At 46.3% G+C, this 15,074-nt stretch overlaps 1 protein-coding gene across 4 annotated transcripts in view; it reads right to left on the reverse strand.

Annotated features, from left to right (window-relative positions):
* LSAMP (limbic system associated membrane protein) overlaps positions 1–15,074 on the reverse strand; it is a 999,481-nt gene that overhangs the window by 93,798 nt on the left and 890,609 nt on the right. For all 4 annotated transcript variants that reach the window (XM_035540485.2, XM_035540486.2, XM_050712016.1 and 1 more), the window contains one exon: positions 7,798–7,923. In XM_035540485.2, the coding sequence (XP_035396378.1) occupies positions 7,798–7,923 (126 nt within the window). The remainder of the gene's footprint in view (positions 1–7,797; positions 7,924–15,074) is intronic.

Below are 15,074 nucleotides of genomic sequence, written 5' to 3' on the forward strand. Positions count from 1 at the left end.
ATAACAACAAAAATGGTGAAGTCTCTCTTTACATGAAAAAAATAGAGGAAACAGCTAAAAGCTACTATCTTAACTTTGCCTTTTATTAGTGCATCTTCTTCCTACTATGAAGAGATAGTGAGAAATATGCTTGCCTAAAGTGAAAATACTTGTAGATTACAGCTACAAGGGGGAGGGAGGGAACGCAGCCTTTACATTTTCTTCTGAAGCATAACTTTAAGAATGTTTGGATTAAAACTATTAAATTTAAAATGCTGTGAATTTTCTCTCTCGAATTCACAGCCAACCTCTCTGTATCTTTATGAGCAGGCTACAGCTGTAAACATGGAGCTGCCAATGGGGAGTATGACCTCCAGATAGCAGGGAAACAAAGACCCAGTCCTAAAACATCAGCCTTTTGCCCCAGTGAAGCCTTAGAATACCTGTCACCAAAGAAGTAGCTCCAGCACAAGCAACCCAAAGCAGACTCGTTAGTTCACATCACTAGAGGGAGACACAATAACACATACACAGGCAGTGCCTTGCACTCAGTAACGTTTTCTCCAGGCAGTTCAAGTTGACTACTTAAAGGTAGGATACGAGAGTGCTCAATGGCAGGTTCATGCAAAGGAGCACAAGAAAGGCTGGTAGGGAAAGAGGGTGAGCAGGACAGCATCTACCACACTAGGCAGAGGCAGGCAGCAGACCTTTCCTCTTTTCTTTCTGGTCATGACAGAACGTCCCTTGATTTCAAATGTTTTTCTTCTGGTAGGAATGACGGAGAATTTGCTAAGGTTCATCAGCCTGCTGCTGGGATCCTACTTACGCCAGTGTGTGGCAATTCCTTTTCCTGTCATCATTAATTATAGCAGATTTTGAACTCTCATCTTCTTGGGTGCTCAGTTTTGACTCCTAGCCTTCTGGGATCCTTCAAGACCGTCTCATGGAAGGACAGGAGAGAAAGGAAAAGCTAGTTATTGCTGAACGTCCTGGTTAAATACTGGCCTTGGGGGTAGAGGTAGTGGCTGTACAGCACTGCACAGACAGGGATATTAAAGCATGTGGTGAACTAGAAAAATGCTGCTCTTCTGTAAGTGGATGAATGTTTTCATATGGACACAAACAAGGTCAGCCTTTAAAACACCATAGAAAAGACCCTAATACCGTGTCTGACTCGAAGTGGTCCCCATCCTAGGGAAAGGAAAAACAGAAGTAATCCTGCCAGACTCCAACTTGCTGTTTAAAAACAGCATTTCTACATAACAGGAGAGCCACCAACATGGTACACAACTGCCACATCTCCCCAGCAAAAGCACAGAAAAACTTGCCAGAGGTGGAGCAGCCAAGCACTGACCAGAAGACTCCAGATGTTCTTCTCCAGCCACTGCTGAAGGCAGCAGGGAAAAGTCCCTCCACAACAGCTGCTTTATTCACCTGTTCCCCAGAAATGGTAAAATACTTGTGAAATCTTGCTTTCCCTCTGTCATGGGTCACGAGAGAGAAATCAACTGCTAAGAAAATGAATGTTCCGTGTATCAACAGCGTTTGTACTGAAACAACATCATAGACCATAGGCACAAAAGAAAAATCAAAACCATCCTGCGCACTGGGGAGAGAGCAGGGCTTCAGGACTTAAGATTATTATAGGTGGGGAAGGGGACAGGAGGGCTCCTTCTTGTGGGCCATGCAATAAGAAGACAGGATTTCTAAAAAAATAAAATAAAATAATTTAAAAATAAAATTGCAGAGCCAAAGGAAGTGGGATGAAAATAGAGGCTGAAGCAAATTTGGATGCCTGCTAGAGAAGCCTTGAAAAAGTTGAAATTTTGGCTTGCTTCCCAGGCTCTTTGTGAGCCAGCATCCTTCCCCCCACTTCCCCTGTAACATTGGACAAGATGGAAACTAGATCAAGAGAGGAAAAAGCATTTTAGAAAGAGTCCCGAGCAAGCAAGGAGTGTATAAGAGGCAAAGTGAGAGGCCTCTGTGGAAGAGAAGACCGCATTTTTGCCAGAGTGTATTTTGAGATTACAAGAAATAAAAGGAAGAAAAAGGAGACATGGTTTAAAAGCATCCTTCCCCCCCCGCAATCCTAAAATTCAGGAAATTCAGGATCAAACAAGTACCTTGTAAATCTTAAGGTTACTTGATTAGGCAAAGGCAGAGGGGGAGAAGAATGGGACATGAGAAGAGCGATGACCCTACTGAGGAAAATAAGTAAATATATTACTCTTTTGCCTCAACTGTTTCACTGAGGTTTTAAGAACGGAGCAGAGAGGTGGGCTAAATCGAAATAGTTTAGATAACCAAGAAAATCCCCTTCCCATTCATCACCACCCAGTGCTTACTGGGTTGACCTGTGATGACTCTGGGCGATGGCTTTCTGCTTGTTATCTTCTTTGGGCAGAAACGGGCTTTCCCTGTGCAACTCAAAGTGCAGTAGCAAAGCGTTGGACTTAGGCAGCAATGAGAGGCAAACAAGCACTGGACATAAAGATCAAGGTTGCTCATGTGAACGACATTGCCATCTTAAATCTCATGCCTTCAGAAAGATCTCTGTTTCCTTCATGTTTCTGTGCTTGGCCCTAAAAAGAGACCTGCATGCACTGAAGGAAGATACACAAGTGAGCGGGGTTGTGAGATAATCTGTCCCTTTCAGTTTAGGTCTCATCCTCATCTCTAGTAATTGAGCCCCAAAGCATGAAGTATAACATCCTTCTCAATATTTTTATTGTGAATAACAAGAATATCCAGATTTGTTCACATTATCCTCAGAAACACATACACTGTTTGAGTCTTGCCAAGTTCCCATCTTTAAATAACTTCCCATGGCAATGAGTTCTACAGCTGTTTATAAACATATTATATGTATACCATCTCAATTACACAGAGCAGGCAGGCACTCTTCTGTATCCTCTCTTCCTTCTAAACTTCCCATGTTATGGTAAATTCTCTAAGACTCAATGAGAATTTCTAGCAGCCTCTAGGGAGAATCAGACTGGCATATTTGACAAGCATTCCCATCTCCTTTCATTTTATGCTGTGACATGAAACTTGGGTGTTGCAATCAATACTTACCTTCTTTGCTCTAGACTGTTTTTTATGCTGTGATTACCACTGTAATAACTAAGCTCCTTTTCTGAGCCAAAGTGTGTATCTTTAGACTGTCAGGTGGAATTTGAGAGAATCTAAACTCTTCTCTTCCACATCACACTGCCTTGCTGTGCTGAGACCAGGGAAGTTGGATTGGGGATAAAATGCCTGACGATTTGATACAGGTTTCACACTAACTGTTCTAGGAAAACCGAACGGTTTGCTACTCAATTGGTTATGCAGAACCAGTAAGTCCCAGTCATTCAACCTTACGATAAGCCCCATAGACACCAATATGCCACAACACTTGGGTGCCAAACTCACAGCACTTGCCACAGCACCCTGGAGCAAGACCTTCAGGGAGGTTTTAATCACCAATGAGTTGTAGGAAAGCAGCACAAGGATGAATAGGACTGTTTCTGTCAGTATGACTACTACCTCCTCAGGACAGGAGCTGCCTTTTTCTTCTGTTTCTCTACCCAGACAATGGGCTTGGCAGTGAGATCTCTGCTAAAGCCAAGACCTTGCAACAACTGTCCATGTCCATATTGCTGCTAACCTGATTCACAAGGGGCCACTCTTTAGGGCTTCTGTTGAGAAGGAGTTGATTGAAAAGTATATGAACATATACGAATCCTTATTTTTCCTATTTTTCCCAGGAAGCTCTTCCAGAAAACCAAACATCTAGCATGGCTCTGACAAAGATGGAGAGATGAGGAATGATAAATGATGAGAGAGAGCAGAGCATCTCATAACACAACTGGCCATAGGTGGGTAGGCTGCCTGTGGTAGCCCACACAGAACCTGCCAGCATGATGAACGATACACGGCCCTGAGCTGGGACTTTGTCCAGGCTGATGTACAACAACTGGAAATTTGATTGGGCTGCATTCAGCAAGGAAAAAAAAAATCTATACCTCTGCGGGACATGGATGATGTAGGCTATGAGTTAATATTACAGAGAAGAAGATAATAGGATAGCACCCAGCCCTTACAGAAAGTCACAGAGGGGAGAATCTGGACTCTGTCCCTTTCAAGAGATGAGAGACGAGACTATAGGATATCCTTTAGTAAAATACTCCTGAGGCCGACAACTGCTAAGTCATCTAGTTTGTACTGGAAATCACTAATACTCATTCCCGCCCTAAATGAACAAACCACAGTTTCCCAATAAAACCAGTTTAGAGGGCTGTTATGGCTTAATGTCACATAGTGGGATGACAAAAGCCACATGGCACGGCAGGCTTAATAAGCCCGCAGCTGCATCCTGAATCGCAGGGGAAGCGATCAGACTACATGCAGGGAGGTGCTGGCCCGCTGCTGGAAGCTGCGGGTCAGCAGTCCCTGAAGAGAGCTCTGCTAGCTGAAGGAGAAGAGCTAATGAAGTTGTTCGTGCTCCCAGGCAATGCCTATTAAGCTATCCATAACTAGTTAGACCCCACTGCCCAGGTCCTCCAGCATAATAACCTGTCAGATAAGAAAGAAAAGGGCCTGACTGACTTTCTTCAGCTACTCTGTCAAAACCCAGTTAGTCAACCATCTGAAGAGGAATGGAGGAGGAGTGCAAGGACTTGCGTCGTTCCAAGGAATGTAATTTCCACTTTCATTACTATACACTGCCTAGAATTAAAGCTGATCTGTATTGTCATTTGCCATTTGAATTAAGTATTTCCCCCTTATCTGCCTTCTCCCCAGGTGTCAATACTACAGTCAACAACCACAGCCACACTCTAGCTATCTCACAGGGGAAGGACGAAAGGTTTTCCTATGGATTTTTCAGGGCTTGGGGCCTTACGGTTGAAAAATGCCTCGTTTAATTACTCGCTGAAGGACCAGCAAAGGAAGGGATGTAGCATTTTTTAAAGTGACTTTTCTACTTCCTAGATAGGTGAGTGGGCTATGATCATTCCTGAGGCCCAGCAGCATTTAAATGAACCATCGCATGCATCCCTGCCTTCTTTGCATAAGTAGCTACACTGCCTTCCCTTTGCATTTGTATCTTCCACCTCCCAGCCAACAAGAAATAAATCATTTCTGCGGTTCTAACTCAGGTAATTAGCCAACAAACACTGTTGACCAAATCAATGAATGAAAGAAACAGCAGACAAATTTGCTAATGAACTCCTTCAGGAGAGCGCACAAAGAAAAAGTAATTTGGCCCTCTCGCCCCCCAGTGCTGGTTTAATTTCACAACCTGTCCATTCAAAACCTCCTACACAAGCTCAATAACACTCGTTCTTCCAATTCTGCAGTCACGAGTTTAACCGCAAAAAGATCCACAGAGAGAGAGAGATTTTAGAAGCCTTTACAATGTCTAAAATAGCTCTTTGATGCATAGCAGATGTCCTCAAAACCAGCATAAACGGAGCCAAAATGCTTCACAATCCTGGAAAGAGGAGATTCCAAGATAAGACAGATGTTTCTAACTGCAGCAGCTCTGGAATAGATTTGGGATGTGTATTAATTGTCAACCTCAAGGAAAATATTTAAAAGAAACCCTTGTGTCCCCCATTTTGGGGCATGTGCCTTACTGGGCTACGTGCTGCACAAAGACCTGATGTCTGCCTGAAAGCAGTTCTTCTGCATGCGTAAAAGATAACAGATGGGTTGAGATGCAGAAAGAGAGAGTACAACATGCAATGAGACATGGAAGTGACAGACTGGGGACTGCCTACCCTTCATCCCCAGCTCTAGCTGGTTAGGAGGGGGGTGCTTGGTAGGCTTCACTGTAGAGGGGAGGTCTGAGGATGGATTGGAAGGGGGCCAGTGAGATGGCACTGATGGATGCTAGCAAGGCAATGCCTCTGAGACACATGGCACAGGAGGAGGAGTGTGAGGGGGACATGCTAGAAGACTGAAGAACAGACCCAGGAAAACTGACACTGGAATCAAAGCGGGGATGGGCTTCCCCAGTCCTGTTGTTTACCAGAGGGGATTGCCAGAGTCGAAATATGCTCTGAGGAGCCCTAAAAAGAAAGAGAAGTCTGTCTGATACAATGCAGTAGGTGGTACAACCGAGAAAAAAAAAAAAAAAGGCAAGAGCATCCAGCCAAAGGAATGAGTCAAGACAAGAACCTTCATATGGCTGTGCTGAACAATGTATCTGATGTGTATCAGGCCTTAGTTTTCATCAAGACTTGATCTAGTCCTCTTGTAACTCCCTGAATTTAGACAACATTAGGCTGCACTCACAGAATAGCTAGGGAGCATCTCCTACTGAAATACAAGAAAAAGTGAGGTGGAGGACCAAAATACTGAAGCAGCAGTAGGATGAAAGACTCAGTAAGAAATCAACTCTAAGAGCAGAGCTGCCAAAGTCAGAAAATTTTGCATACACATAATTAAAGGTGACAAAGATAGGACCTATTTTTCCATACATGCCAATGTCACAACTGTGCTTAATACTGAAAATAGCAGAAAGTCAGGTAGCGACAATGATATCACTAAGTATTAGTGTTCCCCCCCATCAGCTCTGCTCCTCCCACTTCTTTCTGGCAGTCTTTACCCATCTTCTTTCTTTCAATACTGCAAGAAATGGGCCAAAAACACAAACTGTGTATCTGGCTTTCCAATACATAAAAGCTCAGGAGGACTTTGGTTTGGCTGAAGGGATGAGAGAGGAAATTTGAATAAACCCAGTCTGAACTACAGACCTCAAATTCGAGTGCTTCTGGATGCGGCACTTGGATTTGGCCCTGTTCCAATATCTCGTTCTGCCCATCTCTCTTTAACCTTCTTTGTGCAACACTCATCCCTTTTCCAGCTGTTGAACTGCAGTAAGACAGCTTGACTGTCTCTAGCACATGCAGAAAGCTTGTACTCTGCACACCTCAAGCCCTCTTTAACCCTTTATATATATGGGAATATCACAGAAAGTTATTCATATAGAGCTAATGAATGCTTTCCCCATCCACTTCAGATGACAAAATATCTGATGACAAAAAGAAATCCAGTAAAGGGCTCTCCCCTCAAAGGAGATAAGGCAGAAGAAGAGAAACCCACCTCTTGTTCTCATCCCAGTGATAATTTTTTAAGGGATGAAGGTTTCTTTGCAACCCAAGCTGCTATCCGCATGGAGTCTAACTAGTGAAAGGATGTTCTTCTTCCAAGCTTGCCATGTCCTCAAACATGGGAGGTGCATTTAGATAGCAGAACAACGCTGGTGAACAATTCTGCTTCCACCCTGCTCATCACTCATTCTGCAGATCAAACACCTTTATTCAACTCACAAAACACAGGAACACTGTCTGCCAAAGTGGAGAGTAATATAAAATCATCTATGCCATTACTTTCCTCTCTCTTTTAAGGCAAATCAACGGGAAGCAAACTCCATGTTTTGTTTTGGAAGGATACTCTTCTGTGTAATGTCTAAACAGAAATCCTCTCTGTCTCTTTCTCCCTCCCTCCCCGGCAGTGTTTTTTCTCCATCCCCTTGATGTTCATTACCAGCAGTAGAGATTGAAACAGCTAGATGAAGACCAAAGCTAAACAGAATTACAAGTCCAATTCTGTAGAGCATCTACTGAAGTAATTTCAGTTGTTCCCTGGGACAACCTGGTTATCGCTTTGGAGGTCATGCTGCAGAACATGCTTGCAGTGCATTTAAGAGCCTTGCCACTTTCCTACAGCTGCCTGAATTGCTACTGAAATTTTCAGTAATGTTGTAAGAGAAAACTACTGCACAGTTCACAAATCATCAGCACAGTACGGTCCTGTTGGGTCACTTACCTGTTGGGGTGAGGTGCCTCCAGGTGATGACAGGCTCAGGACGTCCATTTGCCATGCAAACCAGGGTCACGTTGCTGCCCTCATTCACAGTGATGTCTGAGGAGATATTGGAGATCTTTGGTGGAACTGTGAAGACAAAAGAAAGTTGGACATTGTTACTTCTGGAGGATAGCTGGTCTGACTTGTTAACCTGTCTACTTATTAACCAGAGGCAGCCATGAACCCCTCTCACAGGCTGTGCTCCTCATTACTACCTGTTTTTCTGAACTGTATCAGTGCTCCAAGTACAAGGTCCTGGCTTCTCGGTAGACAAGAAAATCAATTCAAGTGCAACAACCTTTTGATGGTGCAGACATGTAAAAAAAGAATGGAGAAAGATACAGGGAGCAGCGGTCTGATTTCAGGAGTATGCACAGGGTGAAGCAGCCAGGAGGGGGAAAGGAAAAATGGAGCAGAGATGCAGGCAAGGTCGCAGCTGAGCCAGGAAACACTGAAAAAGCAGGGCCTTCAGGCTGTGAGAAAGCAGCCAACATTGATTAGGAAGAGAACCTGACACAGTGCCCCCAAAAAGTCCAACAGGGGTAACTTCTGGGGCAGCACAGTGATAGGAAACCAGCGTAACTCACGTCAAAACCAGACAGTGAGGAGACCAAAACAGCATCTCCAGGAAAGCCTCCTGCACCAGACTTCCTCTAGCTTCTATCCTTAATTTTCTCTTCTGGGAGCTGTCTTACAGGGGTACGTCTGCTTCAAGCAGCTACAGCTAGAAATGAATGGCCTTTTTGGCAACTGTGATGCTTTGTGTCTGGGGGCCTGGTGACTGCAGGCCAGGAGCATGGTATTTCAGCCTCCAAGCCTTCCCCCTGGTCAGGGCAGGCCGCGGCTGCTTCTCCTTCCTCACATTCACGTCTTGCTTCCACGCTTCACACCCAGGAGGAGGTGAGGGAGTTTGGCTAAAAGGGAACCTTCTAGTTTTTTTTTTTCCATTCCCCAGCATCCAAATGTGTGTGTAGTGAGGAATGAAACAACATCATTTTCTGCTTTGCTTACCACAGAGTAAACAGACAGCAACCTCCCCTTCCCACTTCCTGGCAGGAGCAGCTGATGGTCCTTTCGAGGCAAAGCTGCCTATGAGCTAGGTGGGGAAAAGGAAATGGAGCCTGAAGCGAGCAACTCACCTCTTCAAGCTGTGTGGCTGGATTCATAGGAAAATTGTTTACCTACAGATTTTTAGCCCCAGTCCATAGGCGTCAAGCTCATGGCTATGCCTTTAGTATCTACAATCACGGGACCCCTTTGGAGTCATCAAAGCTTGTGACCAGGGTGGGTGGGTGATGAAGGGACTTGACAACAGATGGTTGGTTTCTGCTACCAGCTATTTTATCAAGAAGAGGCAGTGGATGAAGCCTGCTTTAGCAAGACAGAAGCAGCCTCAAAATCACAGGCCCTGGTGGGGAAATTTAACCACCCTGATATTTGCTGGGTGGGTGAAAGTGGTGGGATCGAGCAGCCCAGGAGATATGGGGGTTCAACAGTTCAGCATCAATTAATGGTGTGCCCTTGCAGCAAAGGCCAACCATATCCTGGGTTATATTAGCAAGAGCATAGCCATGTAAGTGGAGTGAAGTGATTCTCTCTCTCTATATATATACGGTGCTTCAGATGCTGTCTCGTAAGCACTACACCCAATTTTGGTCTGCCCAGTACAAGAATACCATTGACATACAGGAAGGAGTAAGTCTGCCAGAGGGCTTCCAAGATAGTCAGAGGGCAGCAAGCACATGACACACAAGGACAGCATAAGAGTGAAGGAAAGATGAGTGAAGATCTTATTGCTGTTGACAAATACCTAGTGGGAAGGTGCAGAGTAGACAGACAGTCTGTTCTCAGAGGTGCACAGTGAACAGCAAAAAGCAGCAGACGAGAGCTGCTACACGGGCAAAATTCTGACTCAAAATGAGGTAGAAGCTTTCACTTTGGCAAGGTTAAAGATAGGAACAGGTTCCCCAGAGAGGTGGTGGAATCTCTGTCCCTAGAGATATGCAAACCTTGCTTGGATAAAACCCTGAGCAGCTTGCTCTAACTGGCACCAAGAAGGAAGGAGAAGGGAACTTGGAAGCTTATCTACTGTGCAAGAGCTTGAGTTGACGGCTGGGCTCCTGGTGAAGCAACCAAAGCAAGGCATGTTGGGGAAACAGTTGTCTGCACCTGGGTCCCCTTCCCAGGAGAGGAGGAATTTCAGAGCAGGGATATCTGCCTAGCAGCACAGCACTGGGTAAAGCAAAGCATAGCAGAAAATTGTCCCCTTTCGCTCAACATCCCCTGACACACACAAGCCCTGCTACATTTTTACATCTGTGATTCACTGTAAGCCATCAGTAGTGCATCCACACACAAAGGAAGAGGTCAGAGAGGACAGAACAAAGCAAAATGAACGTTATTGGAAAAGAGTGATGTCAAAAATTAGATCCCGTCATGTTGAGGGGTGCATGAGAGTTTCGCTGGCGGTAAAAGAAATCCATTTCCTTCCTCCTCATTTATCACAGTCCCATACCTGGGATTTTCTGCACAGCAAAAAGGGGCCCATGGAGAGCCCCCGCAGGAGGTCTGGGGGGAGCTGCCGCCCGTGGGGGACCTGTGCTGGAGCAGTTTGCTCCTGGGGCATGGACCCCGTGGTACGGAGCCATGTGGGAGCAGTTCTTGAGGAGCTGCTGCCTGTGGGCAGCCCCCGCAGGCTCAGTTCGGGAAGGACGGCATCCCGTGGGAGGGACCCCGCGTGGAGCAGGGGCAGGGAGTGACCGTGAGGGAGCGGCGGAGACGAAGCGTCAGGGACTGACCGCAGCCCCCATTCCCCTGCCCTACTCAGGGGGAGGAGGTGGAAGAGGGTGGATGGGGGGAAGGTGTTCTTGTATTTTTTTGTTCATTTTTTGTTTCTCCCTGCTCTAGCTTTTTAGTAATAGGTAATAAATTATATTAATCTCCCTATGCTGAGTTTGTTTTACCCGTGACGATAACTGTTGAGTGATCTCCATGTCCTTATCTCAACCATCGAACCCTTTCCATCGTATATTCTCCCCCTTTCTCTTTCAGGAGGGGGAAAGAGAGAGCAGTTGGGGTGGAGCTCAGCTGCCTACAGCTTGGGATTTGCATCAGGGGAAAAGAAAAGCCACGCAACAAACCAAGAAAAGGCCTGTTCTGGGCTAAGCTGAAGTAGGTCTAGCAGATGGAGGCTCTGGCAGAACGGTCAATGCCCAACCAAATGGTTGAGTGGGCAAAACCTCTACTGGGCATCAGCAGCGGAGCTGCAGTGAGGACATGTGCACCCTGCCACCTTCCAAAGCCGTCAAGTCGTTTTAGTTTGCAGCGCATCAAGTAAACTCAGAAAATACAAACAGATCTGACCATGCAGACCAAATGCCCAAGAGGAGAAAGATGTGTCCAGATGGACGTATCTGGCTTTTCAATGGAGGCAGGAAAGAGCATTCAAAGCTGAAATCCTGTTAGGAGTATAACAGCTGGTTGCCTTCAGCTGCCACCTTGGTTGGAGGGCAAGGAAAGGCTGAGAGGGAGGGGAATAGGGTAGGAAATAATCTCCCTGTAAATTAAAAAAAAAATAAAAAAAAACAGTTTGGTTTAGTCTGCTTAAAAGCCGGCCAGCATTAAAAGTGACCAGATCTTAGTGGACAGTAATTTCTCTCAGATTAAAAAAAAAAAAAAAAAAGTCAGACACTTAATTTTCAGGGTGTCAAGGCAGCGTTTTAAAATGCTGAAACTGTCAGCACCAGCAACAGTTAGCATTGCCTCCTTGGCACTTGTCATTACTTTGCACACACCTTTTTAGGACAGTCTTGAAATGAGAAGCTTTGACCTTATTATTTTTTGCCCATGTGTGGGTTGTGTTATGTTTTCACAGTTCCAGACTGCTGGAAGTGTGATTGCTGAGAAAGAAATCTGCTGGGCCCAGGAACTTCTGGGGTGTCACAGCTTCCTTTTGCCCAGCCATCTTGTGGGTGACCCTCATCTGGAAAAACCTCATGACTGGCCTCTGTGAGCCATTAGCACAAGCAGAACCACCACAGCCTGGAGAGCCACAGTATGGGAAGCACTACAGTTAAATAGTACTTTGAGGCATTTCCCTATTTAGACTAACAACTCATCCCTCCAGAGACCAAGCTGCTGTCAGACCCTTCCAGCTGCGGGGACATTGAGAAAGCACTGCCAGGCCTCTGGTACTTCTGAGGAAGAACTGTCAGACTCTTTCCTCCCTTTCAGCATAAATGTAATACGGGACAGCCATCACCCTGTGCTTAGGATCCCACTGGATGCAGCTGGGAGAAGAGATCACTGTGCAGAACACCACATACCATAGCACAGCCCTGTGGAAGATAAGCACAGCCCAGTGCCCCTCCCGCTCCATCCCTGGAAAAGCAGGATGCCATACCCATACCAGGGACAGATTCTGGAGAGTTCAAAACAAGCTGTGGGAAGAACAGCTTGAAACTTGTATATTTATTTCTTCTACATTTCACATCTACTGGACAAGTCTGAGGCCAGCTCAGCATCTCCTCATGCATGACACTGAAGGTAAATAAGAAATACCAAACTAACCAGCAGCCATTCTTCTTGAGAAACTCAAATCTGGAAGAGGAGGGAGCTGCAAAGCAGAAGGAGGGGGGCAACAGTAGAGCTGGCATCAAAATTCAACTCTTAGGCACAGCGCAGTGACAGAACTAGGTAGGAAAGGGCTGCGCAGAACCTGCCTTGCACTGAGCCTGTTCAAGTTAATTGCTGTCAATCCTTCACTTTCATGACAACTGCAACTCACATTAATTTAAATAATAAGAAAGACTGAGACATGAAAAATAGAGCACACTCCCCCAGCGCAATCACTGTTGCTCTCAAGATGAAAGCAAGTGATTTGTTTCCACAAAACATTACTGTGTCTCAAAAACACCCACTACAGCAGTTATTACAAGCCAGGGGCTGCATACAGGAGGCAGCAAGGAAACCACAAACAAGAGAAAGCACAACATCTGTTGTTGTTATCCTTACCTTTTATGACCAAAACCCTTGAGAGCTCAAAACTCCTCCTGAGATATTAGCTGGGATTGCGTGGGCCAGGTCAGCATTATCATTTAAGGCTATGGAAGTAGGTAATGAGTGATGCTACACCTCTAATCTCCTAGGAAATGAGTCAGCCCAATGCTAAGTGATGTGAGCTCACAGCCAGGAGGCCAGCTCCCGAGTACCTTTCCAGGAGTGGAACAGGGGATGGAATAAGAAAGCATCAAGGCCACCCTTGCTGGTTCAAAGCTAGACCGTCTGGCTGCTCCCTTTCAGCTAACAGGGCTCTGCTTAAGACTTTAAGTTGCAGTCTTACGCTCTGGAGCAGCTGCTCCCCATTCTGAAATCACAACATTCAGGTATTTTGTCAATAAATCAGGAAACACGTTAAGAAAAAAAAAAAAAAAAGTAATTCCTACTCCAGAGAGCTAAAATACAGCAAAAGCCATTTAATCTACCCACGAAGTAGAAGCAAACAGCACCAAAAATAAGAAAGCCCAACAGCCCATTACCTCCATTTAAGCACTCTAACTGTTCGTCCCAGGAAGGGCACCTTGAATACAGGCAAGAAAGTTACCACAACCCCTGCCATACATCCCCATTAGTTCGTTACCTCCTCCGGTCTGTTTACTTCCCTCTCTATTGGCAAGTAGGACCCCCATTTGTTGGAGAAAATAAGACTCCCACCCACTGATCCGCAGGAGCCCCTAGCTTTCAGGGCAAAAAGAAAAACATCAGGACTTCTCTCCAAAGTCAAAGGAACTTTGCAACCCCTAAAGCCCTCCACAGGTGTCTATCAATTAGCCTCCAGAGTTCTCATTTCCTTGTCCCCAGCTCCCAATTAACAGCACTTTGCAACAAACACAAAGACGCTAATAGGCCCCAAGGCAGAGGCAGGGGGGATGCTGACCACCGCATGGCCCTTGAATGCTTTAGAGCTGCCACCTTGCTCACCACAATTAGGGGTCCTTTCCTGGGGCAATTAATTGACAGCAAATTGGCCTCATTAGTCATTGTTTAGTCAAAGTGTTAGTGGGGAGAGAGGGCTTGAAGAAGGGGCTGAGCTGCTAAACACAACTAAATGGTTTAATTTCCCTCTTCTGTGTGGAGCAGGCTAATCGCAGCTTTTTGCAGCAGTAACAAGGCACAGCTTGTTGCTGCTTAGATCCGCACGGGGAGCGAGCGGAGGGCTGGAAAGTAAAATCCAGACACCCTTCGGGACGTGGCATGCTAATGTTTTGGAAGCACTTCACAGATGAAATGTGACATGAGACCCGAGATGTGTTTTTTTTACGGTCTGATTCATGCCGGAGCCTCAAACAGAGAGAGATGGAGCTGTCACCGGGGCAGGAGGGCAGAGACTGAAGTTGTTGAACTACCCTGAAGAGAGTGGACTCTGGAAAATCCCTCTGACTTTCTGCTCTGCTTGGTTTGCTTCACCCTGCTAGTGCCCCTCTCAGTGGCCTTAAAGCTCTGGTGAGGTAGAAGGAAATGCTGAAGGCTTGTTTTTGTGTTGTGCTGGTTTTTTAAATCTCCTGGGAACAAAAAAAAAAAAAAAAAAAGCTCTCAAAGTACACTTCAGCGTTTTTACAAGGTGCAAAAATTGCTTCTTTCTGTTGTCTGAAAGGGGGCGTCTTATCGCTTCCATCCCTGGCAGCCTTCAGGGAACAGCCTACCCCACCCAGAGCATGGGAACCGCTGAGGAGATCTGCGGCCACCAACCCACGCGCGCCCCGGCTCTGCCGGCCCCGGGGTGGCAGGCTTCCAGATTCCCACCCGAGCATCGCTGCCGATGCGCGGAGAAGCTGGGCTGAAGGAAGCGCAGGGGCTGCTGGCGTGGCCCTTCGTCAGAGCGAGCTTCCCTCTTCGCGCAGCCCGAGCCTCACCCGCCGGGATGCCGCAAAGGAAAGGGTTTAAATCGAAACGGGGACGGCGCCGATTGCCGCTGGCTGGGAGCAGGGGAGCAAGCAGGATGCTGTAAATCAAAGCCGGGTGGGAAGCTCCCCCCCCCACCCCCGCAGCCTGCCGAGCCGAGGAACGTGTCAGACCTCGCTGCATTGGAAAGAGAGTCGGCGCGGACGAGCCAAACCATTTCGTCCAGAGGAAAGCTCTGCCTCATCTGATATACATTTAAGCGCCCGGGCTGTTTTTCCACATGAAACTGCGTGGCAAACACCCTCGGTGCATTGTTTCTTCGCAGCGAGAAGCATGGG

Source organism: Cygnus atratus, chromosome 1 (assembly GCF_013377495.2).
Source record: "Cygnus atratus isolate AKBS03 ecotype Queensland, Australia chromosome 1, CAtr_DNAZoo_HiC_assembly, whole genome shotgun sequence".
Classification (NCBI taxonomy): Eukaryota; Metazoa; Chordata; class Aves; order Anseriformes; family Anatidae; genus Cygnus; species Cygnus atratus.